Here is a 27,354-nt window from a genome sequence, read left to right on the forward strand (position 1 = left end):
GAATCTAAGGCACAGATACCGAGTCCGATAAGCGGCAACCAGCACTGGCGATCAGCCGTCCTGAGAGCCCATGGACCTGGTGAGCAAGAAGAATCCGCAACAGTTCCAAGGGGTGTCAAACTGCATTCATTCTACAGTGTGGACACAGCCATAGTTAGGTGTTTTCAGTGGAGGGCGTTGAATCCATCTTGCAGTCGAAAGGGAGAACGGATGTCACCCAAATGGGAAGATCCACAGTTCAACTCAAAGTGGAAGAGGGAGCAATGGCTTGTCTGTCATTTGAGATGCTTGATCTCTTCATAGACATCCAGGGTTCTCTTTTGCAAGGACTGAAAAGACAACATGGAAGAAACCACACAATTATATACAACATGAAAACCAGGGCCATGGCTTCCATTTGAATTTACATGGCACAACAACATGGGATCTTGGGAATTGCAATTCAATGAGGCCCCTCCACTCATAGAATCATAGAATCATAGAATCCAAGAGTTGGAAGAGACCTCCTGGGCCATCCAGTCCAACCCCATTCTGCCAAGAAGCAGGAATATTGCATTCAAATCACCCCTGACAAATGGCCATCCAGCCTCTGTTTCAAAGCTTCCAAAGAAGGAGCCTCCACCACACTCCGGGAAGAGACCTCCTGGGCCATCATCCAGTCCAAGCACCCTTGACAGATGGCTACCCAGTCTCTTTTTTAAAAGTAGGAGCCTCCACCACACTCCGGGGCAGAGAGTTCCACTGCTGAACGACTCTCACAGTCAGGAAGTTCTTCCTTATGTTCAGATGGAATCTCCTCTCTTGTAGTTTGAAGCCATTGTTCCATTGCGTCCTAGTCTCCAGGGAAGCAGAAAACAAGCTTGCTCCCTCCTCCTCCCTGTGGCTTCCTCTCACATATTTATGGCTCTCATATCTCCTCTCAGCCTTCTCTTCTTCAGGCTAAACATGCCCAGCTCCTTAAGCCGCTCCTCATAGGGCTTGTTCTCCAGACCCTTGATCATTTGAGTCGCCCTCCTCTGGACACTTTCCAGCTTGTCAATATCTCTCTTGAATTGTGGTGCCCAGAATTGGACACAATATTCCAGATGTGGTCTAACCAAAGCAGAATAGAGGGGTAGCATTATTTCCTTAGATCTAGACACTAGGCTCCTATTGATGCAGGCCAAAATCCCATTGGCTTTTTTTGCCGCCACATCACATTGTTGGCTCATGTTTAACTTTGGTAAGGAAGGCTCAAAACTGTGGGAAACTACAACCACCATGATTCTATATAGCGTAAATGCAATATTTTGATATCAAACACAACACCCCCCCCCCCCCCTTGGATCTGTAGCACATCAAGTATGCCAAGAACACAAAGCCAAATGAAGCCCACCATCCAAGGGGCTGCTATGACTCTACTACGAGCCAGCAGCAGCAGCTTGTGAGACCCAAACCTCCCTACACAAACACACATATACATACACACATATATATCCCTTTTATACAGATACAGTGAAGACATCTGCCCTTGCGCTGTGCTTCTCTGCTGCTGAGTCTGCATGCCCAGTGTGGAACACATCTCACCACGCTCAAACAGTGGATGTGGCTCTTAATGAGACAGGCCGCATTATCACGGGGTGTCTGCGCCCTACACCACTGGAGAAATCACACTGCTTAGCCGGTATTGCACCACCTGACATCCGCCGGGAAGTAGCAGCCAATAGTGAAAGGACCAAAACAGAGACATCTCCAGCTCATCCCCTTTTTGGGTATCAGCCAGCACGCCAATGACTTAAATCAAGAAATAGTTTTCTAAGATCTACAGAGACACTCGCTGGAACACCCCAGCAAGCGAGAGTCCAAAAGTGGCAGGCTCAAACCCAGAACCTCAACCAATGGCTGATACCAAATGGGAGACTCCCTCCTGGGCACACAGAAGATGGGGCGACTTGGAAGGCACTGAACAGACTGCGCTCTGGCACCATGAGATGCAGAGCCAACCTTCAGAAATGGGGCCACAAAGTGGAATCCTCGACATGTGAGTGCGGAGAAGAGCAAAGCACTGACCACCTGCTGCAATGCAACCTGAGCCCTGCCACATGATGCACCATGGAGGACCTTCTTGCGGCAACACCAGAGGCACTCCAAGTGGCCAGATACTGGTCAAAGGACATTTAACCAACTACCAAACTCACAAGTTGTGTATTTTTCTGTTTGCTTTGTTCTGTTAGAAATGTAGTATAATGGACTGGTTGCTCTGACACAACAAATAAATAAAATCCCTTTTATTGTCTTTTATTAACTGCCCCATTGATGCTCTGATTTGAACCAGCGCAAATGCAAATGGGATCCGGAGCAGCGAATCTCTCCCTCAAGAGCCCCAATCCCTCCTTGATGAGACATATCTCTTTCCATATTGAATATTCCCTTCCTAGGCCAAATCTGTATAGCACATATTGCTGTCTAACACTCTTTACCCTGGCTTCTCCCTTGCCCTACACACACACACACACACAGAGAAACACATCTACCAAGTTGGGCATGATGTAAGACTGTAGGTTTTATATAGCAATATTAAATGATCACTCACAAGCCGGTTTTGCTTGGAAATGAATATATTACTTGTTTCTCTGCGACAAAGAAAGACACGACTGACTTTTCCCCACCACCACTTCCTTTTATACATCTTTCCTGCCCATCTCCCCCCTCTTCTCAGTTTCCTTATTAGAACTTGTTGCTTCACAAGTTCCAATACAAGGTTTCCAGCGCACTCTGCTGCCTTCAAAATGTCAAAGAGAGAAAACTGAGGCAGCCAGAATGATCCAGTCAGGATGTCATGGAGGGAATTTGTGATGTCTTCATGCCGTCAGAAATTGAGTCCTGACACACGAAGACCATTACCTTTGGATGACCTCCTGACCGGACAACTCTATCTCCAGAGCAGGTCACTCTTAGGCCAAAGGACCCACCACGACTTCATTTGCATCACTAACCATATCTGCTGACCGAGAGATGTGCATGTACGCAGGGACTAACTAGTAAAAGGAGAGGAAACATTCTAACAACGTCTTCTGTAAACGGTATCCTCTCCAACCTGGTCCAAATACACTGTGTCCCTTTTCTATTTTTTGCTATTTGATATATCTCTGCTTAATAAATATATGCAATTTCCCAAGACAAGAGGCACTGCTCAGCCTCTGCTTTGACCTAGAAGTGTCCCATTGCTCCTCAAGCCAGAGGTGCAGCATGGATTATTTCATGGATCAACGGTTCTACTATCTTTTTTTTTTCATGTCAGGAGTGTCTTGAGAAACTGCAAGTCGCTTCTGGTATGAGAGAATTGGCCATCTGCAAGGTCATTGCCCAGGGGATGCCCAGATGTTTTAATGTTTTGCCATTCTTGTGGAAAGCTTATCTCATATCCCCACATGAGGAGCTGGAGCTGACAGAGGGAGCTCATTTGCACTCTCCCCAGATTCAAACCTGCGACCTGTCAGTCTTCACTTCTGCAGGCACAAGGCTTTAACCCCTTGCGCCATCAGTTCTACCGATGGGCTGATGATTTCCCATCCGATATCTCTTCAGGTGGGACCTGAGACATCATCCACACAGGACGTTGGACAAGGAAACTATGATCACCTTGACATCTCGATAGACATCTTAGAACCTTCCCTTTGTCTGTCCTGTCTAGGAATGGACTTGAGGACTCACAGGTCCCATTGTCCCCAGTAACCTGGACTTTATTTCTACATAACTACATCATCTCCATGCCCAGACTCACATTGTATTTGAAATTATGGCCTAAACTCCCCAGATATGGGCATCACTTCTTTGGGGGCACAAAGAAACACATCAAGCACATGATTGGTGGCCTCTGAGCTTTCCCACCTGGGAAGGAGGGAATCCCCAGCCACATCAACAGGGTCAACACCATTCCCAGAGTGAGCTGGATTGAGCCTGCCCGCTGACCAATCAAAAGCGGAGGCAGCTCTGGCCGGCTCCCTGTGCCCAGCCAATTACAGATAGTGGAGGGAGACTTCAACAATGTTAATGTACGGATCTTTTACAATGGTGGTTCTCAACCTTCCTAATGCCGTGACCCCTTAATACATTTCCTCATGTTGTGGTGACCCCCAACCATAAATTTATTTTCGTTGCTACTTCACAACTGTAATTTTGCTATTATTATGAATGATCATGTAAATATTTGACATGCAGGATGTGTTTTCATTCATTGGACCAAATTTGGCACAAATACCCAATATGCCCAAATTTGAATGCTGTTGTGGTTGATGGGGCAGTTGATTTTGTCATTTGGGAGTTTTATTTGCAGGGATTTATAGATCACCTATAATCAAAGAGCATTCTGAACTCCATCAACAATGGAATTGAACCAAACCTGGCACACAGAACTCCCAGGACCAACAGAAAATATTGGAAGATGTTGGTGGGCATTAAGCTTGAGTCTGGGAGTTGTAGTTCATCTACATCCAGAGAGCACTGTGGACTCAAACAATGGCAGACCTAGACCAAGCTTGGCAGGAATACTCAATATGCTGAAATGTGAACACTGGTGGAGTTTGGGGAAACTAGACCTTGACATTTGGAAGTTGTAGTTGCTGGGATTTCTAGTTCACCTAAAATCAGAGAGCATTCTGAACCCCAACAACGATAGAATTGTGCCAAACTTTACACAGAACACTCATGAGCAACAGAAAATACTGTGTTTTCTGATGGTCTTTGGTGATCCCTCTGACACCCCTTCGTGACCCCCCCCAGGGGTCCCGACCCCCAGGTTTACACACTCCAATATAGGTATGCTTGTACATTTGGGCATCCATTGCTGTACAATGTATCCCTTCTGTAGATTGTATATTAAAGCCTCTGTCATTTGCCTTTATTGGTGAGTCTTAATTTCTTCTGGGAACTTTGGCGGTTTGCTGGCTTCACCAGGCACGGACTCTCCGTATCCGCGGTCCTTAGAATTCTAAATATTGACTTCACTTTGAATCTATTTCCTTCTCTTGCAAAGAGACAGTAACCAAGGACCAATTGCATGTGAAATCCTAGAATCATAGAGTTTGAAGAGATCTCCAAGTGATATCCATCATGTCCAACCCCATTCTCTCATAAAGGAAGATAACATCCAAACCCTCCTGACAGAGGACCATGCAGCCTCTACTTAAACCCTTCCACAAACTTCAAGACTTGAATGCAATGCATGTTTTTTGAACCCACTAAAGATGTTGAACCCTCCCTTGTGCTCACCTCATATGTATGGCTGCTCGAGTCAGAAGGACTTCCCAGATTCTCCTGTTTCAAAGAAAGCACACAACATTTGACATTTACCCACTGGCAAAGTCCCTAAATTGGCTCCAAATCCTGACCCCTGTTGAGTGCATCTAGAATGAATGACCCCAGCTGCATTTGGAAAAAAGTGAAATATTAATTGGGTTGTTGTAGGGGGGTTTTTTGGGCTATATGACCATATTCTAGAGCAATGGTTCTCAACCTTCCTAATTCTGCGATCCCTTGATACAGTTCCTCATGCTGTGGTGACCCCCAACCCTAAATTATTATTTTTTCTACTGGTAGGGTTGAGGGGGGATTGATTTTGACATTTGGGATTTATAGTTCACCTACAATCAAAAAGCACTCTGAATTCCACCAATCTTGGAATTGAACCAAACGTGGCACACAGAACCTCCATGACCAACAGAAAATACTGGAAGGGTTTGGTGGACATTGACCTTGAGTTTGGGAATTGTAGTTCACCTACATCCAGAGAGCACTGTGGACTCAAACAACGATGGATCTGGACCAAACTATGCCCACATGCCAACACAGGTGAAATTTGGGGAAAATAGACTAGACATTTAAGAGTGTCGTTGCTGGGATTTATTGTTCACCTATAATCAAAAAGCATTCTGAACTCGGAAACACGTGGAATTGAACCAAGCTTGGCACACAGAGCTCCCATGCCCAACAGAAAATACTGGAAGGGTTTAGTGGACATTGACCTTGAGTTTGGGAGTTGTAGTTCACCTACATCCAGAGAGCACTGCGGAATCAAACAATGATGGATCTGGACCAAACTTGGCACGAATACTCAATATGCCCACATGTGAACACTGGTGGAATTTGGGGAAAATAGACTTGACATTTGGGAGTTGTAGCTGCTGGGATTTATAGTTCAACTACAACCAAAGAGCACTCTGAACCCACCAATGGTAGAATTGGGCCAAACTTCCCACACAGAGATCCCCATGACCAACAGAAAATATTGCGTTTTCTGTTGGTCTTCGGCGACCCCTCTGACACCCCCTGGCGACCCCCCCAGGGGTCCCGACCCCCAGGTTGAGAAACGCTGTTCTAGAGGCATTCTCTCCTGACGTTTCGCCTGCATCTATGGCAAGCATCCTCAGAGGTAGTGAGGTAGTGAGATGTTAATTAGTGAATTAACAAATTATTCTTCAGTCTGAGAGCAACCCAAGCCTAAATTCTCTCTGGAAGCTGAAATGGCTTAAAGAAGCTGTCATACTTTGGACGTATCATTAAAGAAAATGGTAAAGTTCCATAAAATAGAAGGAAAGGAGGAAAACACTATTCCAGGTGGAGAGACCCAAGGGTCACCATGGTTTGAGCTTTGGATGATGGCTCTGGAGAGCTGGGTTGAAATCTCCGTTCAACCACGGAAACCCATTGAGTGACCATTGAGATGGGATGGGATACTAGGTAATCTCAGGACTCTTGACCTGAATTGATTTGAAGACTCAACCAAGGAAGCCTCAACGGTCCCCTTGGCATTGCAAGGGCTGAGTAGGATAGTTCAGGATTTGGGGATCTCTGATTCGTGGAGGCCCCATACATTATATTAATAAAATAATAATAAAGCTTTATTTATATACCTTCAGGGACTCAGGACGGTTTCCACAAACATGAAACATACAGAGTAGCCATTAAAATATAAATATAACCTGCTAACCAAATCCTATGCATTTAAAGAACCCGATTCCATAATCCATTGTACAAGATGAGTTACCAAACACCCCACTTATATGTGGGCCAGGACAGGTTGAAAGGGCTGGTCAGGGTTCCTATGTAAATAAAGAAAGCCAGGGAACAAGTAGAGTGCCTGGAGTGGACCTGCTTTCTGGCCAGGGTAGGGCCTGGGACTACTTCTTCCAGGAGCTTCTGGCAACTTTGAAGAGGAAGGTCTTGGCCAGGAACCAGTGCCACAATGTGGAGGAGGAACGAGGGAATGGACAATGTGATGGTTGGGCCTTAACTGGAGGCCAGGGGCACCAGGCCTGGGACTAGTCCTTATCAAAGGTCCTTTGGGCCTGGGGCTGCTTCTTCCAGGACCTTCTGGCAATTTTGAAGAAGAAGGTCTTGGCCAGGAACCAGTTTCACAATGTGGAGGAGGAACGAGGGAACGGACAATGTGATGGTTGGGCCTTAACTGGAGACCAGGGGAATCAGGCCTGGGACTAGTCCTTATCAAAGGTCCTTAGGGCCTGGGGCTACTTCTTCCAGGACCTTCTGGCAATTTTAAAGAGGAAGGTCTTGACCAGGAACCAGTGTCACAACGTGAAGGAAGAACGAGGGAATGGACAATGTGATGGTTGGGCCTTAACTGGAGACCAGGGGCATCAGGCCTGGGACTAGTCGTTATCAAAGGTCCTTAGGGCCTGGGGCTTCTTCTTCCAGGACCTTCTGGCAATTTTGAAGAAGAAGGTCTTGGCCAGCAACCAGTGCCACAATGTGGAGGAGGAATGAGGGAACAGACATGGTGCTGGTTGGGCCTTAACTGGAGGCCAGGGGCATCAGGCCTGGGACTAGTCCTTATCAAAGATCCTTAGGGCCTGCGACTACTTCTTCCAGGACCTTCTGGCAATTTTGAAGAGGAAGTTCTTGGCCAGAAGCCAATGTCACAATGTGGAAGAAGAACAAGGGAATGGTCAATGTGATGGTTGGGCCTTAACTGGAGGCCAGGGGCATCAGGCCTGGGACTAGTCCTTATCAAAGGTCCTTTGGGCCTGGGGCTACTTCTGGCAGTTTTGAAGAGGAAGGTGTTGGCCAGAAGCCAGTGTCACAACATGGAGGAGGAACAAGGGAACAGAGAAGGTGCTGGTTGGGCCTTAACTAGAGTCCTTACCAAAAGCTTGATGAAACCACCAGGTCTTCAAGTCCTTCCAAAAAGAGGAGAGTGATGGGACCTGTGTTAGTTCCCTAGGGAGGGCGTTCCAGTGGTGAGGGGCCACCACCAAGAAAGCCCTCTCCCCCATCCTCACTTTTTGCTTGAGACGGTGGTGGGAGCAAGAGGAGGGCATCCCTGGTAGATCTTAGATTTTGTGCTGGTCCATAATGAGAGAAACATTTGAGGAGATAGGCGGGGCCCAAACCATAGAGGACTTATAGGTCATAACCCACACCTTCAATTGGACCCGGCAACTAATTGGCAGCCAGTGAAGCTGTTTTATTAGGGGCGTTGAGCACTCCCTATAATTAGCTCGTTAGGAGCCTGGCTTCTGCCCGTTGTACTAGTTGGAACTTCCGGCAAAAAGGAAGGAGAAGGAGCTTGGCTCACCCCAATGTTCCTCTGTCCTGGACGAGAGACATTTTCATAGGCTGGAGGTCCAGATTGGATGGGGTCTGAGGTTGGTTTCTTTCTCTGAGGGCGGATCCCTGCAGGAAAGGAAAGAAAGCAAGGAATCAAGACTTGGTAGGAAACCCTGATTTGGATTTGTCAGGCTACAGCTCCCATCATCATCACCCATTGTCCATCCTGATGGCAATAAGGTCTTTATTTGGATGCTCTTTGGCACAAGGACTTATAATAGTGAAATGGCAAGGAGAAGGTTTGAGGAAAAAAGACAAAGAGAGTTCCTGAGGTCTGAAAAAGCATGGTTTATTCTCGGTTGGCATCAACCGGATATGGACCCTGCTGGTAGTCCAGAGACAGGGTACCAAACAAAGAAAAGCCTTGGTTTATATACCCTTTATAATAATATGCATGCATCATACAGGCATCACAATGTGCATCACAAAATTCTACTTTTACATTGACTTCAATGGCATATTTTAACTTCAACACCTGTCAATCTTCATTTAAGCATCTTTATCTAATGAGGACCATGTGCCAGAGTGTCTACTAGGCTACTGATAGCAAGAGCTTCCATCCATCTTGAGATAAGTCCTTCCTGAAGCCTCTTGATGGCCAGCTCATTAACCTTACAATAAGCTTCGCTTGGTACCAAAATGGAAAGAGTCTCTTGAAATTTGCCAGAGGCCTCTTGACATTCCTTTCCTAGACCTTGGCCTCTCTTGAGGCATCTAATTTTGCAGCTTTTAAGAAGCCAAGTGAAGTGAAGTTAATGCATACATACATCCTTTATATTTTCTAATTCCTATTTCTAATGTGGTTACATCAAATACATATCTTCCAATATGTGTATTATGTATTTCCATCATGCCTTCATCAATAGCAGAAGCCAGTTGGTGGAACTAATGCTCTGTCCAGGCATGGCTAACTTCTTATCCAAAATCTGTTTTCTGCCAACCTTTACTCACATCACAACTCTTCTTTATCCCTTTCAGATACTTCAGGTTGAAGAGGCTTCAATCCACGCCTTCCCCAACAGCCTCTCTTTCAGCAATTCCTCCCCTTTGTCCTTCCAGCCTTCCTTCAGAGTTCTCCCATCATCCTCCCAGCCATTTTCAGCATTTTCTCTTATCAAGGCAGTCATGGAATCATAGAATCCTAGAGTTTGAAGAGACCTCCTGGGCCATCATCCAGTCCAACCCCATTCTGTCAAGAAACAGGAATATTGCAGTCAAAGCACCCCTGACAGATGGCCATCCAGCCTCTGTTTCAAAGCCTCCAATGAAGGCTTTGAAAGCCTCTGTTTCAAAGCCTCCACCACACTCTGGAGCAGAGAGTTCCACTGCTGAATGGCTCCCTCAGTCAGGAAGTTTATTTATTATTTATTTATTTTATATATTTATATCCCAGCATTCTCTCCAAAAAGGGGACTCAGTGCGGCCTCACATGAGCACCAGAGGATGCTAACAGCATAAATACCATAAAAATTACAATTCACAATAAAATCATTTTAAAACATTGTACAACATCATCAGTAAAATTTAACAATAAATTAATAGATTAACGTGCCAGTAAAACCAAGTCAAGCCACGAGAATCCATGTCGCAAAATCCAAATTTCCTTTTCCTATTGCCGCTGGCCTCTAATCAAATGCCTGGCCCCAGAGCCAGGTCTTCAGTTGTCTTCTAAAGGACAGGAGGGAGGTGGCCAACCTGAAGCCCTTAGGGAGAGAGTTCCACAGACGGGGGGCCACTGCTGAGAAGGCCCTGTCTTTCGTCCCTACCAACCACATTTGCCACGGTAGTCCACGCTCTGGTTATATCCCGTATGGACTACTGCAATGCTCTCTACGTGGGGTTGCCTCTGAAGACTGCTCGGAAGCTTCAAATGGTCCAACAATCGGCAGCCAGGATACTAACAGGAGGGCACTCAGGGAGCATACCACTCCTCTGTTGCGCCAGCTCCACTGGCTGCCAATTTGCTACTGGGCACAATTCAAAGTGCTGGCTTTAGCCTTTAAAGCCCTAAACGGTTCTGGCCCGACCTATCTGTCCGAACGCATCTCCTCCTATTAACCAGTTAGGACATTAAGATTGTCTGGGGAGGCCCTGCTCTCGGTCCTGCTGGCTTCACAAGCACGCCTGACGGGGACGAGAGACAGGGTCTTCTCAGTGGTGGCCCCCCGGCTGTGGAACGCCCTTCCTACAGAGATCAGATCGGCCCCCTCCTTATTGGCATTCTGGAAGAGAGTGAAGACCTGGCTCTTCAAACAGGCTTTTAACTAAGCAGTGCAATTGATTGATTACTGGAATATGGATTAATGGACAACGAGATCGGATGCTGATTCTATTGATGAGACATGATGGATTGTTATTTTGCTGTATTGTTGTATTGATGTTTTGATGTTAATTAATTGATATTACTGTTTTAAATGACTAATGATTTTGTGTTGTTGATACTGGTTGTTAACCGCTCTGAGTCGCCTGAGGGCTGAGAAGAGCGGTATACAAGTGAAGTAAGTAAGTAAATAAATAAATAAATAAATTTGCAAGAGTGGTGGGATCGAGAGCAAGGCCTCTCCTGATGATCTTAAGATTCGTGATGGTTCACAGCAGGAGATATGTTCCGACAGGTAATCTGGGCCAGAACCGTTTAGGACTTTAAATGTTAAAACTAGCACTGAATTGTGCCCAGAAGCTAATTGACAGCCAGTGGAGATGGCGCAACAGAGGAGTGGTGTGCTCCCTGTACGCAGCTTCAGTTAACATGCCGGCCGTTGACCACTAAACTAATTGGAGCTTCTGAGAAGTTTTTAAAGGCAACCCCACGCAGAGACCGTTGCAGCAGTCTATTTGGGATGTAACCAGAGCGTGCACCACTATGGCCAAGTCAGACTTCCCAAGGTATGGGCGCAGCTGGCACACAAGCTTTAATTGTGCAAAAGTTCTCCCAGCCAACGCCGAGACCTGGGGTTCCAGGTGGTGCCGTCCATCCTGGCTTCTCTATCCTGCCCATATTGTCCCTATCAAATCGTCTTTCAAATAGCGTCCTCCATGGATATGTAGCTATTGGTATAGTTGTATGTCTCCCCTCCCCCCAGATTGGTAAAGAAACACAGGAATTCTGGGAAGTTCCCAAAGTCTTACGGAGAAAGAAATAAAGCAGGCCTCCAACCAGGCCCAATCCCAATGCCAAGCTCACGATCACGATCCCAGCAATGGCTCCAGGTCCAAGTCCCAATCTTTCAAGAAGATCTGCCAAAGAAAAGCATAGAAAAGGATTGCATTTGGGGTAATTTGCTAGCATCGTGGGTCAGGATGCTCAAGATGAGGTTTTCCAACCTTGTCACATACCTTCCCATTTTGTCTGCATTGCAACATGTCACATCAAAAAGAAGGGAGAACACTGCAAAGCATTCCACTTCAAAAAGAAGGGAGAAGATTGAAAAATGTTGCACTTCAAAAAGAAGTGGGGGGGACGGGGACATTTCTCTTTGAAAAGAATGGAGAAACCTACCGCAAATGGGTCTAGCCCTATTCCCACCCCTCCAGAACCCAGCCATTGGGTTTGAATGGCATTCCAATGTTTCCAATGTGGATGCCATGTATGACCACAGCAGCAAGACTGCCATAGGCATCAAGATGGAAGGATTTAAGATTACCTTCCATGATGGAACTGATAGAGTGAGCTGAAATGGACAAAATATTTGGCCTAAGCCTTCACTGGTCACCAGTTTTGGACACTCACCCTTTTGCAATTTAATGGTGATGGTGGCACTGCCCGTCTTGTTGGTTCTCTTGTTGGAAGCCTGGCACGTGTAATTTCCTGCATCTTCCCAGGTCACTGGGCCAATGCTGTAGGTTGATTCAGTCACATTCATATCAGTATAATTGAAAAACCACTGAAACTGTGCTGGAGGGTTGGAGTTGGCAATGCATGAAAGGTTCAGATGGGAACAGAGTCCCATTGTGACCTCTACCAGATGCGAGTTGAGGTGAATGTCATCAGGCCCATCTGGAAAAGAAAAGGGAGAAGGATCAGGTCTGAATGCCATATGTATTTCAAATCAATACTCAATGCCTTTAGTGAAAGATATGTTGGGACATTTGTCAAAGGGAAGGATCGTCACAAAACTGGATCTAAGGGAAGCTTATTTTCAGGTGGGGATAAAAAAAGGGATGAATGGAAGACGGCATTGAAGGACTTGAGATCCAATCAGGACAGTCTCCACATTGGAAGCCGTGCAAATGTAGTTCCTGGTGTTATTTAAAGCTGGATTAAAGAATTGCAACTTGTTCATTTGGTTGTTAGAAGGCCGAGTGTAGTTTGCACTTGGGTTGGAGTCCGCATTTCAAGAGAGACTGGGGACGGAGCCCATTGTGTACATTGGTTTACTGGGATGAATCATGAGATCATTGCGCCCTACAGGGATGGATGCAGGAAAGGCAGGCCTTGGGTCTTGGAAAGAGAGCTATATAAACCAAAAATACAAAATGCACCAAGGAATGGCTTGGTGCTCACTTTTGTTTTGGGCAACCCAAGAGCATAGAATCATAGAATCATAGAATCAAAGAGTTGGAAGAGACCTCATGGGCCATCCAGTCCAACCCCATTCTGCCAAGAAGCAGGAATATTGCATTCAAATCACCCCTGACAGATGGCCATCCAGCCTCTGTTTAAAAGCTTCCAAAGAAGGAGCCTCCACCACACTCCAGGGCAGAGAGTTCCACTGCTGAACGGCTCTCACAGTCAGGAAGTTCTTCCTCATGTTCAGATGGAATCTCCTCTCTTGTAGTTTGAAGCCATTGTTCCATTGCGTCCTAGTCTCCAGGGAAGCAGAAAACAAGCTTGCTCCCTCCTCCTCCCTGTGGCTTCCTCTCACATATTTATACATGGCTCTCATCATATCTCCTCTCATCCTTCTCTTCTTCAGGCTAAACATGCCCAGCTCCTTAAGTCGCTCCTCATAGGGCTTGTTCTCCAGACCTTTTATCATTTTAGTCGCTCTCCTCTGGACACATTCCAGCTTGTCAATATCTCTCTTGAATTGTGGTGCCCAGAACTGGACACAATATTCCAGATATGGTCTAACCAAAACAGAATAGAGGGGTAGCATGACTTCCTTAGATCTAGACACTATGCTCCAGCATGATTTGCCTCCTTTACATTCAAAGACTTAAATGATCCAGGATCTGGAGAACAAGCCCTATGAGGAGCAGCTGAAAGAGCTGGGCAGGTTTAGCCTGAAGAATGCTGAGAGGAGACATGATAGCCATGTATAACTATGTGAGGGGAAGTCACAGGGAGGAGGAGGGAGCAAGCTTGTGTTCTGCTTCCCTGGAGACTAGGACGCAAGGGAGGAATGGCTTCAAACTACAAGAGAGGAGATTCCACCTGAACATGAGGAAGAACTTCCTGACTGTGAGAGCCGTTCAGCAGTGGAACTCTCTGCCCCAGAGTGTAGTGGAGGCTCCTACTTTTTAAAAAGAGACTGGATGGCCATCTGTCGAGGGTGCTTTGAATGCGATTTTCCTTCTTTTTGGCAGAAGGGGGTTGGACTGGATGATGGCCCATGAGGTCTCTTCCAACTCTAGGATTCTAGGATTCTAAGTGTCCATTGACCAAGCACGGAGCAGCCCTTTGGGGGGATTCAAAGGATCTTCTCCATAAGTGCTTTACAAAGAATTACAAATTGAAGCTTCCGAGCAGGCAGCCAGGAGAGCTGACGTAACATGGGAGTTGTATGCTCCCTGTATGCCGCCCCAGTTATTAACCTGGCTGCCCCAGGCATGTAGCCGGGGGGGGGGGGGGGCTCGAGGAACTTCAGCCCCCTCCCCCCCGAAATTCTCATGGTGGTCCGCGAGAAGGCCTTACTGGTGCATTATTTAAACCAGGCATGGGGAACCTTCGGCCCTCCAGGTGTGGTGGACTTCAACTCCCACAATTCCTTGAGGCCAAGGTAAGCCTTTGGGGCGAATGCCGAGCCTCAAGGAATTGTGGGAGTTGAAGTCCACCACACCTGGAGGGCCGAAGGTTCCTGACCCCTGATTTAAACTGTTATGTTTATTCATATCATGATCTGATCCCCATACTCAATATATCCCATATGCATGGGGGTATTGGGGTAACAATACAAAAGACCCTCTTTCACTCAGACTCAGCCCCCCCCCCCAAAACAAACTCAGCCCCCCCCCCCCCGAATCAAAAATCAAGGCTACGGGCCTGTGGCTGCCTCTCGTTGGACTATTTGAAGCTTCTGAGCAGTCTTCAAAGGCAACCCCACGTAGAGTGCATGGCAGTAGTCTATCCTAGATGTAACGAGAGCGTGGACCACCATGGCCAAGAGTGGTCCCTGGTCAAAGTGGTCCCTGGTCACAAAAAGGTTGGGAACCACTGCCTTAAGGATTACTCTTTTTTCTAAAAGACTTGACTCTTTATCCCTTCTTTCCCTCAAAGTAGAAAGCCAGACTTACAGAAAACTTCGAGTGTCTGGCTGTCTTTGCTACTAGAAAGGCTGTTGTTGACCAAGCAGGTGTAGACGCCCAAGTCTTGCCGGAGTGTCGTGTTGAACGTTAAGACGCGGCTATCGTTGCTCAAAGAGACACGATCATCGCTTTCCAAGATCCGGTCCCCTTTGAACCAGAAGAAGGAGACCTCGCTGCCCTTTGCGGCACTGCAAGTCAGGGTCGTGACGTCGCCTTCCAGGATCTCACTGGGAGTACTGGTGATGGAGACTCCGCTAACTGGTTCTGTAGAGAAAGAAAAAGGGGACAAAGTTAGGTAGGTACTAGGCTTGGTTGATCCAAAAAAAAAAAAAAGGTTCAAAACTCGTTTCGGATGTAGGGTGCGCTGGCGATTCGATTTTGAAATGAAAATCTGAATTTTTTTCCGATTTTTTTTTTTGAAATGTCAGAAATCCGAATTGCTTCGTTAATGGAAGGTGCCTCTCCCTCCCCTGTTTTTCCAGCTGATTTTAACATTTTTCCGCGTCCTAGTCTCCAAGGAAGCAGAAAACAAGCTTGCTCCCTCCTCCTCCCTGTGGCTTCCTCTCACATATTTATACACGGCTATCATGTCTCCTCTCAGCCTTCTCTTCTTCAGGCTAAACATGCCCAGTTCCTTAAGCCGCTCCTCATAGGGCTTGTTTTCCAGACCATTGATCATTTTAGTCACCCTCCTCTGGACATATTCCAGCTTGTCAATATCTCTGTTGAATTGTGGTGCCCAGAATTGGACACAATATTCCAGGTAAAGTGGTCTAACCAAAGCAGAATAGAGCGTGGGGAGCATGACTTCCTTAGATCTAGACACTAGGCTCCTATTGATGCAGGCCAAAATCCCATTGGCTTTTTTTGCCGCCACATCACATTCCTGGCTCATGTTTAACTTGTTGTCCACAAGGACTCCAAGATCTTTTTCACACGTACTGCTCTCGAGCCAGGCGTCCCCCATTCTGTATCTTTGCATTTCGTTTTTCCTGCCTAAGTGGAGTCTCTTGCATTTATCACCGTTGAACTTCATTTTGTTAGTTTTGGCCCATCATCTCTCTAACCTGTCAAGATCCCTTTGACTCCTGCTCCTGTCCTCTGGAGTCTTGGCTCTCCCTCCCAATTTGGTGTCGTCTGCAAACTTGATGATCCTGCCTTCTAGCCCTTCATCTAAGTCATTAATGAAGATCCTGATCAGGACCGGGCCCAGGATGGGCCTCTGCGCCCCTGGCAAAAAAAAAAAGTGTTCTGCGACCGCTTACTTCGCGTAATGGATGAGCCGCCTCTGGAGATTGGCCAGCCTCTCAACCCTCTCTCAGCCAAGGAGAGGACTGTTTCTGAGACTCCATGTGGGGAGGGGAGAGCAAGCGTGCTTGGCGCATGGCAGCATGCTGCGCATGTGCAGGTGAGGGAGAATGTGCAAGGCTGGAGGGAGGCTCATGCCAGCAAGTACCTTCAAGGTGTAGGGCTTCTGTGTGAGAAGTTTGGCCCAGTTCTATTATTAGTGGGGTTCAGAATGATCTTTGATTGTAGGTAAACTATAAATCCCAGCAACTACAACTCCTAAATGTCAAGGTCTATTTTCCCCAAATTCCACCAGTGTTCGTATTTGGCCATATTGAGTATTCGTGCCAAGTTTGGTCCAGATCTGTCTCTGTTTGAGTCCACAGTGCTCTCTGGATGTAGGTGAACTACAACTCCAAAACTCAAGGTCAATGCCCACCAAACCCTTCCTGTATTTTCTATTGGTCGTGAAAGTTCTGTGTAGGAAGTTTGGCCCAGTTCTATTATTAGTGGGGTTCAGAATGATCTTTGATTGTAGGTAAACTATAAATCCCAGCAACTACAACTCCTAAATGTCAAGGTCTATTTTCCCCAAATTCCACCAGTGTTAACATTTGGCCATATTGAGTATTCATGCCAAGTTTGGTCCAGATCTGTCTGTTTGAGTCCGCAGTGCTCTATGGATGTAGGTGAACTACAACTCCAAAACTTCCAGTATTTTCTGTTGGCCACGGGAGTTCTCTGTGCCAAGTTTGGTTCAATTCCATCGTTGGTCAAGTTCAGAATGCTCTTAGATTGGGCGTATCAGGTACTTGTGCCAAATTTGGTCCAGTGAATGAAAATACATCCTGCATATCAGATATTTAAATTATAATTCATTACAGTATCAAAATTACAGTTATGAAGTAGCAGTGTAAATAATTTTATGGTTGGGAGTCACCACCACATGAGGAACTGGATTAAGTGGTCACAGCATTAGGAAGGTTGAGAAACACTGCCTTAAAGTGAATTGATTCCATGTATCATGTGGACATTCATTCACTCCCCAACAGATTCATTTGGCCCCTCTCTAGGCCCAGGGAGGACTATTTTAGCTCCACTTCTGAGAGGCAAAGGACAAGGGTAGAAGGATCAGGAGCCTCTTTTGGGAGGAAATGCATTTTAGGAGAGGAAGGGACTCCTTTCAGTTGTCCATCTCCACATTCAGGTAGGAAGGCTTCAGAAAGAAAGACAGGGTGCCTGAAGAACCCCTGAAACGTACCTGAGACAAGGAGTTCCACTTCCCCTTTTAGAGTTTCGACAGTACTGTCTAGTAAGAACAGATAGGTTCCAGAGTAGTTTCCTGCTAAATTTGTGATGTGAAGGGAGCAGTTGGAGTCTATAGTCTCTCGCCCAGTGTAGTTCGCTCCTGGTCTCTGTGTAGGAGGTGAAGAGATGTAGTAGACAAGGATGGTGTTTGCAAGAGCATCTCCCCCTCGGAACCAACGGCAGGACACAGTGCTTGCAGGGATGCTTGCGGGGATGAGGCTGACGTCTCCTCCTTCAATTGGCTTCGATGGGCGCACCGAGATAGTGGTGGTTGTCCCACTTTGGGCACCGGTCAACAAGAAGCACCAACTTAGGACTGAGACTGTAGTGAGAAAACAAGAGAGGGAGAGAAGGGACAAAACATGAATTCAAAGCAAAAAGGCCATGGACCCCAGCGGATGTGGCCACCATCTCAAAGCAGCTTCTGGGTCTCTGAAATAGATTCTCAAATAACACAGATATCTATAAATGAATTGTAAATATGTAATTGTCCTATTATAATGAACTTAAGTAACTTTCATAGTACATACAGGACACACTTTGGTAGAGCAACAAACACAATAGATAAGATTTACAAAATAACTACATAGGTCAAATAGATCAATTTCAGTATGTCCACAAGGTTTTCAACGAAACAATTTTTCCAATTTTCGTAATTATTTTGTAATGCTGGACCACTCTCACAACCACCATGTCAGGCTACAGGAGATAAGACATTGAGATCCACAAGAAGCACGTGGACAATTTCAACAGAAAGGAGGAAGCCATGAAAATGAACAAAATCTGGCTACCAGTATTAAAAAAAACTCTAAAATTAGAATAGCACAACAACAGAGAGGAAACAAACAAGGACATCTAATCACTAGGCTTGGGTGATCCAGTTCGTTAATTTCGTAATTCGTTATTAATTTGTATTTAAATTAGCTTACGATCCAATATCGAGCCATGCAGGAATAGTGTGAGGAGTAATTAAGAATTGAAACAATTTTTCCAATTTTCGTAATTATTTCGTAATTATTTTGTAATTATTTTTGTATGTCTGGTGCAAGTTTTACAATCTCGCATTTACCCCACTTCCGGTCCCTTTGCTCTGCTGCTTCCCTCCTCTTTCCTCAGGCTTCTTCTTGCCTCACTCTAATATTGTTGTTGTTGTTGTTCATTCGTTCAGTCGTCTCCGACTCTTTGTGACCTCATGGACCAGCCCACGCCAGAGCTCCCTGTCGGCCGTCACCACCCCCAGCTCCCTCAAGGTCAGTCCAGTCCTTTCAAGGATGCCATCCATCCATCTTGTCCTTGGTCGGCCCCTCTTCCTTTTGCCTTCCACTTTCCCCAGCATAATTGTCTTCTCTAGGCTTTCCTGTCTCCTCATGATGTGACCAAAGGACTTCAACTTTGTCTCTAGTATCTTTCCCTCCAGTGAGCAGTCGGGCTTTATTTCCTCACTCTAATATACAATACTATAATATCATAAATAATATAATATATAATAATATTATATTATATTATATTATATTATTATAATACTATTATATTATAGTATTGTATATTATATTACTATATTATTATATTATAATTGTATAATATAATATATATAATATATTATAATATATTATATTATAATATAAAGTAATATAATATAATATAATAATATACAATAACATAATATGATATAATATAATAATATTATAATAATATAATATAATATAATATAATATAATAATATATTATAATAATATAATATACAATAATATAATATAATATTATAATATTATAAACCGCATTGAGTCGCCTGTTAAGGGCTGAAAAATGCGGTATAAAAATGAAGCAAATAAATATAATATAATAATATATAATATAATATTATTTATTTATTTATTTATTTATTTTCTGCATTTGTTGACCGCCGTTCTCAGCCCTAGGGCGACTCACGGCGGTGTACAACATATAAAACCACATTTACAATAAGCAATAATCACTAATACACAATAATAAATTACACTAAATAATCCGCTCTGTCTTATCGTAGAATCATAACCAAGCTCGTAAACCATATTCCGTTCCAGTTGCCATTACCAGTAAATGTAGCGCTCAGTTAAATGCCTTCTCAAATAGCCATGTCTTTAGGCCCTTACGGAAAGACATAAGGGAGGGCGCCTGTCTGATGTCTACAGGGAGGGTGTTCCACAGCCGGGGGGCCACCACCGAGAAGGCCCTCTCTCTCGTCCCCGCCAGACGTGCCTGTGAGGCAGGCGGGATCGAGAGAAGGGCCTCCCCGGACGATCTCAAGGCCCTCGTGGGCTCATAGGCCGAGATGCGGTCCGCAAGGTATTATAATAATTATAATAATATAATATACAACAATATAATATAATAATATTATAATAATATAATATAATATAATATAATATAATATAGTTGTTGTTTGTTTTATCACACCAACAGTCAACAACAGAGGGAGAGGGAAGCTTCAGAAGTTCCCCCTCTCCCATTTGGAGGTTTTTTTTTAGCATATTGCGCAATCGCGTCCGCCATTAACGAATCAATTCGTAATTTACGAAATTTCGGAAATTTCGAAATTTTGAAATCTTAAATTTCGGAAGTCCTCAGAATTTAGAAACACTAGCGCAACCTAGAAACGAAATGAGTTTAGAACCAAATTTTTTTCTTGATCGCCCAAGCCTAGAATATAGTTCACGTTGAATATATCAAACTTAGAAACAATTCATATTGTGTTCAGCAAACTTGGGAATACACCACCGTGTTCCATACACTTGGGAATATAGTTCACGTAGAATACATCAAACTTGGAAACAATTCGTGTTGTGTTCAGCAAACTTGGGAATGCACAACAAGGTTCCCCGGGTGTTTTATGTCCTTGTTTCAAGAGTAGATTCTCTTCATCAGGCTTCTTCAATACAGTGTAACTTGCTTCTGCCTTCCATTCGCGATTGGAGTGTATTGAAGTCTCTCGACAGAGCCAATGGTGTTATCAATTTTGTAAAAACCACAGAAGTGACTATGATATTTGATTGAATGAAATAACCCCCAGGAAGCCTGATGAAGAGAATCTACTCTTGAAACAAGGACACAAAAATCATAGAATCATAGAATCCTAGAGTTGGATGAGACCTCATGGGCCATCATCCAGTCCAACCCCATTCTGCCAAGAAGCAGGAATATTGCATTCAAATCACCCCTGACAGATGGCCACCCAGCCTCTGTTTCAAAGCTCCCAAAGAAGGAGCCTCCACCACACTCCCTCCGGGGCAGAGAGTTCCACTGCTGAACGGCTCTCACCGTCAGGAAGTTCTTCCTCATGTTCAGATGGAATCTCCTCTCTTGTAGTTTGAAGCCATTGTCCCATTGCGTCCTAGTCTCCAAGGAAGCAGAAAGGAAGCTTGCTCCCTCCTCCTCCCTGTGGCTTCCTCTCACATATTTATACATGGCTATCATATCTCCTCTCATCCTTCTCTTCTTCAGGCTAAACATGCCCAGCTCCTTAAACTGCTCCTCATAGGGCTTGTTCTCCAGACCCTTGATCCTTTGAGTCGCCCTCTTCCTCTGGACACATTCCAGCTTAGAGTCAATATCTCTCTTGAATTGTGGTGCCCAGAATTGGACACAATACTCCAGGTAAAGTGGTCTAAGCAAAGCGGAATAGAGCATGCCTTCCCTAGATTTAGACACTAGGCTCCTCTTGATACAGGCCAAAATCCCATTGGCTTTTTTTTCTCTGAAATCCACCCCAAAAGTCATTGGGTCCCGTCTCCCCCCCCCCCCCCCCGCCTCCTTTTGCTTTTCAGAAAATGGGGATCCAGCCATTGCAATGTCCAGATTACACTACGTAACACAATTTTTGTTCCAGGGTTATATGTTTCATTTCTGAATTGGTTCTATCACAAAAACATGGGAAAAGTCTAAAACACTGTCAAAACATTGCTTTTGCGGGACATCCTGAACATGAGGAAGAACTTCTTGACTGTGGGAGAGAGCTGTTCAGCAGTGGAAGGGCCTTCTGATAGTAACTCCAGAGGCACTCCAAATGGCCAGCTACTGGACATTTAAATGCCAAAGGAATGATAGAATCATAGAATCCAAGAGTTGGAAGAGACCTCATGGGCCATCCAGTCCAACCCCGTTCTGCCAAGAAGCAGGAATATTGCATTCAAATCACCCCTGACAGATGGCCATCCAGCCTCTGCTTCAAAGCTCCCAAAGAAGAAGCCTCCACCACACTCCGGGGCAGAGAGTTCCACTGCTGAACGGCTCTCACAGTCAGGAAGTGTTTCCTCATGGAACATTTAATCAACTACAAAGTTTACAAAGTTTGGGTTGTTGTAGGTTTTTTCGGGCTATATGGCCATGGTCTAGAGGCATTCTCTCCTGACGTTTGCCTGCATGTATGGCAAGCATCCTCAGAGGTAGTGAGGCCTGTTGGAACTAGGAAAAAGGGTTTATATATCTGTGGAATGACCAGGGTGGGACAAAGGACTCTTGTCTTTTGGCGCTAGGGGGTGAATGTTTCAACTTACCACCTTGATTAGCATATAATGGCCTGACAATGCCTGGAGCAAACTTTTGTTGAGAGGTGATTAGTAGGCTTGGCCGATCAAGAAAAAAATTGGTTCTAAACTCATTTCGTTTCTGCGGTGCACTAGTGTTTAGAAATTCTGAGGACTTCCGAAATTTAAGATTTCCAAATTTCGAAATTTCCGAAATTTCGTAAATTACGAATCGATTCGTTAATGGCGGACGCAATTGCGCAATATCCTAAAAAAAACCTCCAAACGGGACAGGGGAAACTTCTGAAGCTTCCCTCTCCCTCTGTTGTTGACTGTTGGTGTGATAAAACAAACAACTATACTATACTATACTATACTATACTATACTATATTATATTATATTATATTATAATATTATTATATTACATATTATTATATTATATATATTATATTATAATATATTATTTTATATTATACAATTATAATATAATAATATAGTAATATAATATATAATATAATAATATAATATAATATAATATACAATACTATAATATAATAGTATTATAATAATATAATATAATATAATATAATATATTATTATAATATTATTATATTATATATTATATGATAGTATTGTCTATTAGAGTGAGGCAAGAAGAAGCATGAGGAAAGAGGAAGGAAGCAGCAGAGCAAAGGGACCGGAAGTGGGGTAAATGTGAGATTGTAAAACTTGCATCAGACATACGGAAATAATTACAAAATAATTACGAAATAATTACGAAAATTGGAAAAATTGTTTCGATTCTTAATTACTCCTCACACTATTCCTGCATGGCTCGATATTGGATCGTAAGCTAATTTAAATACGAATTAATAACGAATTACAAAATTAACGAACTGGATCACCCAAGCCTAGTGATTAGATGTCCTTGTTTGTTTCCTCTCTGTTGTTGTGCTATTCTAATTTTAGAGTTTTTTTTAATACTGGTAGCCAGATTTTGTTCATTTTCATGGCTTCCTCCTTTCTGTTGAAATTGTCCACATGCTTCTTGTGGATCTCAATGTCTTATCTCCTGTAGCCTGACATGGTGGTTGTGAGAGTGGACCAGCATTTGCAAACATTGCTTTGTTTGTTTGCTTGTTTGTTTTCAATGCAATACAACTGTTTGGTTTGCTCCTGACACGATAAATAAATAAGTAGCAGTCGCACTCTCTGCCCTGGAGTGTGGTGGAGGCTCCTTCTCCTTCCTTCTCTGGTGGTCTTGAAGCAGAGGCTGGATGGCCATCTGTTGGGAGGGCTTGGGTAGAAAGGAGATTCCATCTGAACATTAGGAAGAACTTCCTGAATGTGAGAGCTGTTCAGCAGTGGAACTCTCTGCCCTGGAGTGTGGTGGAGGCTCCTTCTTTGGGGCCTTTGAAACAGAGGCTGGATGGCCATCTGTTGGCAGGGCTTGGATAGAAAGGAGATTCCGTCTGAACATGAGGAAGAACTTCCTGACTGTGAGAGCTGTTCAGCAGTGGAACTCTCTGCCCCGGAGTGTGGTGGAGGCTCCTTCTCCTTCCTTCTCTGGTGGTCTTGAAGCAGAGGCTGGATGGCCATCTGTTGGGAGGGCTTGGATAGATTCCGTCTGAACATGAGGAAGAACTTCCTGACTGTGAGAGCTGTTCAGCAGTGGAACTCTCTGCCCGGGAGTGTGGTGGAGGCTCCTTCTTTGGGGCCTTTGAAACAGAGGCTGGATGGCCATCTGTTGGGAGGGCTTGGATAGAAAGGAGATTCCATCTGAACATTAGGAAGAACTTTTTGACTGTGAGGGCTGTTCAGCAGTGGAACTCTCTGCCCTGGAGTGTGGTGGAAGCTCCTTCTTTGGGGGCTTTGAAGCAGGGGCTGGATGGCCATCTGTCAGGAGGGCTTGGATAGAAAGGAGATTCCGTCTGAAATTAGAAAGAAGTTTCTGGCTGGATAGCCATCTTTTGGGAGGGCTTGGATAGAAAGGAGATTCCGTCTTAACATTAGGAAGAACTTTCTGACTGTGAGTTCTGTTCAGCAGTAGAACTCTCTGCCCTGGAGTGTGGTGGAGGCGCCTTCTTTGGGGCCTTTGAAACAGAGGTTGGATGGCCATCTGTTGGGAGTGCTTTGAAGGTGATTTTCCTGCTTCTTGGCAGAATGGGGTTGGACTGGATGATGGCCCACCAGGTCTCTTCCAACTCTAGGATTCTCTGATCCTATGTTCCTGCGGCACATTTTGCTCTAGTTTTCCAATGAGTATCTCATCGTAGAGTCTCTACCCATTCAACCTAGTTTGTGGCAGCCACAAAAACAACGTTTCTGAAGTAAAACAGCTGCTTTCAAGGCAAGGGCTGGACAGTTGAACAGGAAAGAACGTGATGAGGAAACACAACATGCAAACTATCTCCAGACCCACCAAGAAAATCCAGCCAATGCTATGGACAAGAGCAAAGGACAAGAGGGATCCTCTCACTTCTGCAGGACTCTACTGTGTACCATGCAGCTGTGGACAAGAAGTCTCCAGAGGGACCACCAAACACAGCAGCATTGCCCAGACACGCATCAAGGAACATGGAAGGCACTGCAGACTACGTCAACCAGAGAAGTCAGCCATAGCAGAGTACCTGAGGAACCAACCTGGACATAGCATATCATTTGAGAACGCAGAAATGCTGGACCACACCAACAACCACCATGTCAGGCAACACATTGAAATCCATAGGCATGTGGACAATGTCAACAGAAAGGAGGAAACCATGAAAATGAACAAAATCTGGCTACCAGTATTAAAAAAACTCTAAAATTACAACAGCAAAACAACAGAGAGGAAACAACCAGGCACGTCTAATCACCTCTCAACAAAAGATTGCTCCAGGCACTGCCAGGCCATCAAATGATAATCAAGGTGGTCAGTTTAAACATTCCCACCTAGCTCCAGCAGACAAGAGTCCTTTGTCCCACCCTGGTCATTCCACAGATATATAAACCCACTTTCCTAGTTCCAACAGACCCCACTACCTCTGAGGATGCTTGCCATAGATGGAGGTGAAACGTCAGGAGAGAATGCATCTAGAACATGGCCATGTTCTAGAGTAACTTGGGGCTATGTCTGTTCTTGTTTTTATTGTATTTTAAAGTTAATTGTATTGTTTTAATCTACTGCTGTAAACTGCTCCGAACCAAATTGGGAGTAGCGGTATATTTTATTTATTTATTTATTTATTTAGCAGTTTTGTATCCCGGTCTTCTCACCTCCGTTCGAGGGACTCAGGCCGGTTTCCAGCATCAATATTACAGACAGTCAGTAAGACATCATATTCTAAATCACACTAAAACATTAAAATAGCAAAATACAGTCATATGATTACAGTGGTCAATCATCATCAAAAACCATTATTCGCCGTCATCCATCCATATCACAGGATCATGGCTCATTCTTCGAATGCCAATCCCCAAAGCCAAGTTTTCACGTGTTTCCTGAACGTCAAGATAGAAGGGGCAGTTCTGATCTCCAGTGGAAGGGAGTTCCAGAGTCGAGGGGCCACCACCGAGAAGGCCCTGTCTCTCGTCCCCACCAGCTGCGGCTGTTAGGCGGGTGGGATCGAGAGCAGCGCCCCTCCAGACAATCTTAGCAATCTTGATGGTTCATAGGGGAGGATACGTTCGGACAGGTAAACTGGGCCGGAGTCGTTTAGGGCTTTATGGGTTAAAGACCAAGTAGCAACAGTCAGAACTGACCACGGAACAGGAGACGGGTTCCAGATTGGGAAAGGCGTCCGGCAAGGCTGCATCCTCTCACCCAACCTCTTTAACTTGTATGCAGAACACATCATGCAAGGATGTGCGGGGCTTGAGGAATGCAAAGCTGGGGTGGAAATGGCTGGAAGAAACATTCACAACCTCAGATATGCAAACGACACCACTCTGATGGCCGAAAGCGAGGAGGAGCTGAGGAGCCTTCTAATCAAGGTGAAAGAAGAAAGCGCAAAAGCCGGGTTGCAGCTAAACATCCAAAAAACCAAGATTATGGCAACAAGAATGACTGACAACTGGGAAATAGAGGGAGAAAATGTGGAGGCCGTGACAGACTTTGTATTTCTAGGTGGGAAGATGAGTGCAGATGCAGACTGTGGCCAGGAAATCAGGAGACGCTTCCTTCTTGGGAGGAGAGCAAGGTCCAGTCTTGATTAAAGAGTCAAGAGTAGAGACATCAGACTGGCAACCAAGATCCATTGCCTAGTCCAAGCCATGGTATTTCCTGTTGTCACCTACGGATGTGAGAGCGGGACCTTCGGGAAGGCTGAGCGAAGGAAGAGAGAGGCTTTTGAGCTGTGGTGCTGGAGGAAAGTGCTGAGAGTGCCTTGGACTGCGAGAAGATCCAACCAGTCCATCCTCCAGGAAAGAAAGCCCGACTTCTCATTGGAGGGAAGGATACCAGAGACCAAGCGGAAGTTCTTTGGCCACATCATGAAGAGACAGCAAAGCCAAGAGAAGGGAATGATGCTGGGGAAAGTGGAAGGCAAAAGGAAGAGGGGCCGACCAAGGGCAAGGTGGGTGGATGGCATCCTTGAAGTGACTGGACTGACCTTGAAGGAGCTGGGGGTGGTGACGGCCGACAGGGAGCTCTGGCGTGGGCTGGTCCATGAGGTCACGAAGAGTTGGAGACGACTGAACGAATGAACAACAAGGTTAAGACCAGCACTTTGAATTGTGCTCGGAAGCTGATTGGCAGCCAGTGGAGCTGGCGCAACAGAGGAGTACTATGATCCCTGTACCCCACTCCCATTAGTAACCTGGCTGCCGCACGTTGGACTAATTGAAGCTTCCGTGCAGTCTTCAGAGGCAACCCCACGTAGAGAGTGTTGCAGTAATCTAAATAGGATGTAACCAAAGTGTGGACCACCGTGGCCAAGTCATACAAAGTCAAATAAATAAAATAAAATAAAATATGTACAGACCCACCAAGAAAATCCAACCAATGCTCCATTCAGCAGAGGACAAGAGGGATAAAATATATAAAATAAATAAAATATAGCCTGAAAAAACCTACAACAACCCAGGAAAGAACACTTTCGAAACAGGAACAGATGTTGTTTCCCAAATTGTGTTACATGATGTGATTGATCCCAATGAGCCCGTATTGGAGTCCAAGCCCATTCGGATCAGAGTCTGTAGAGA

At 45.0% G+C, this 27,354-nt stretch overlaps 1 protein-coding gene across 1 annotated transcript; it reads right to left on the reverse strand.

Moving 5' to 3' along the window:
* Positions 1-218: 218 nt before the first annotated feature.
* Positions 219-26,642, reverse strand: LOC137094880 (carcinoembryonic antigen-related cell adhesion molecule 6-like). Its single transcript, XM_067460803.1, has 8 exons — positions 26,612-26,642; positions 17,621-17,989; positions 15,061-15,336; positions 12,335-12,601; positions 11,734-11,841; positions 8,573-8,670; positions 5,251-5,295; positions 219-329 (listed from the first exon to the last, which is right to left on the reverse strand). Exons 1-8 carry the CDS (start codon positions 26,640-26,642, stop codon positions 276-278), a joined length of 1,248 nt encoding a protein of 415 aa, XP_067316904.1. The 3' UTR covers positions 219-275.
* Between the last annotated feature and the right edge of the window lie 712 nt (positions 26,643-27,354).

The sequence above is a fragment of the Anolis sagrei genome, chromosome X, assembly GCF_037176765.1.
Source record: "Anolis sagrei isolate rAnoSag1 chromosome X, rAnoSag1.mat, whole genome shotgun sequence".
Taxonomy (NCBI): Eukaryota; Metazoa; Chordata; class Lepidosauria; order Squamata; family Dactyloidae; genus Anolis; species Anolis sagrei.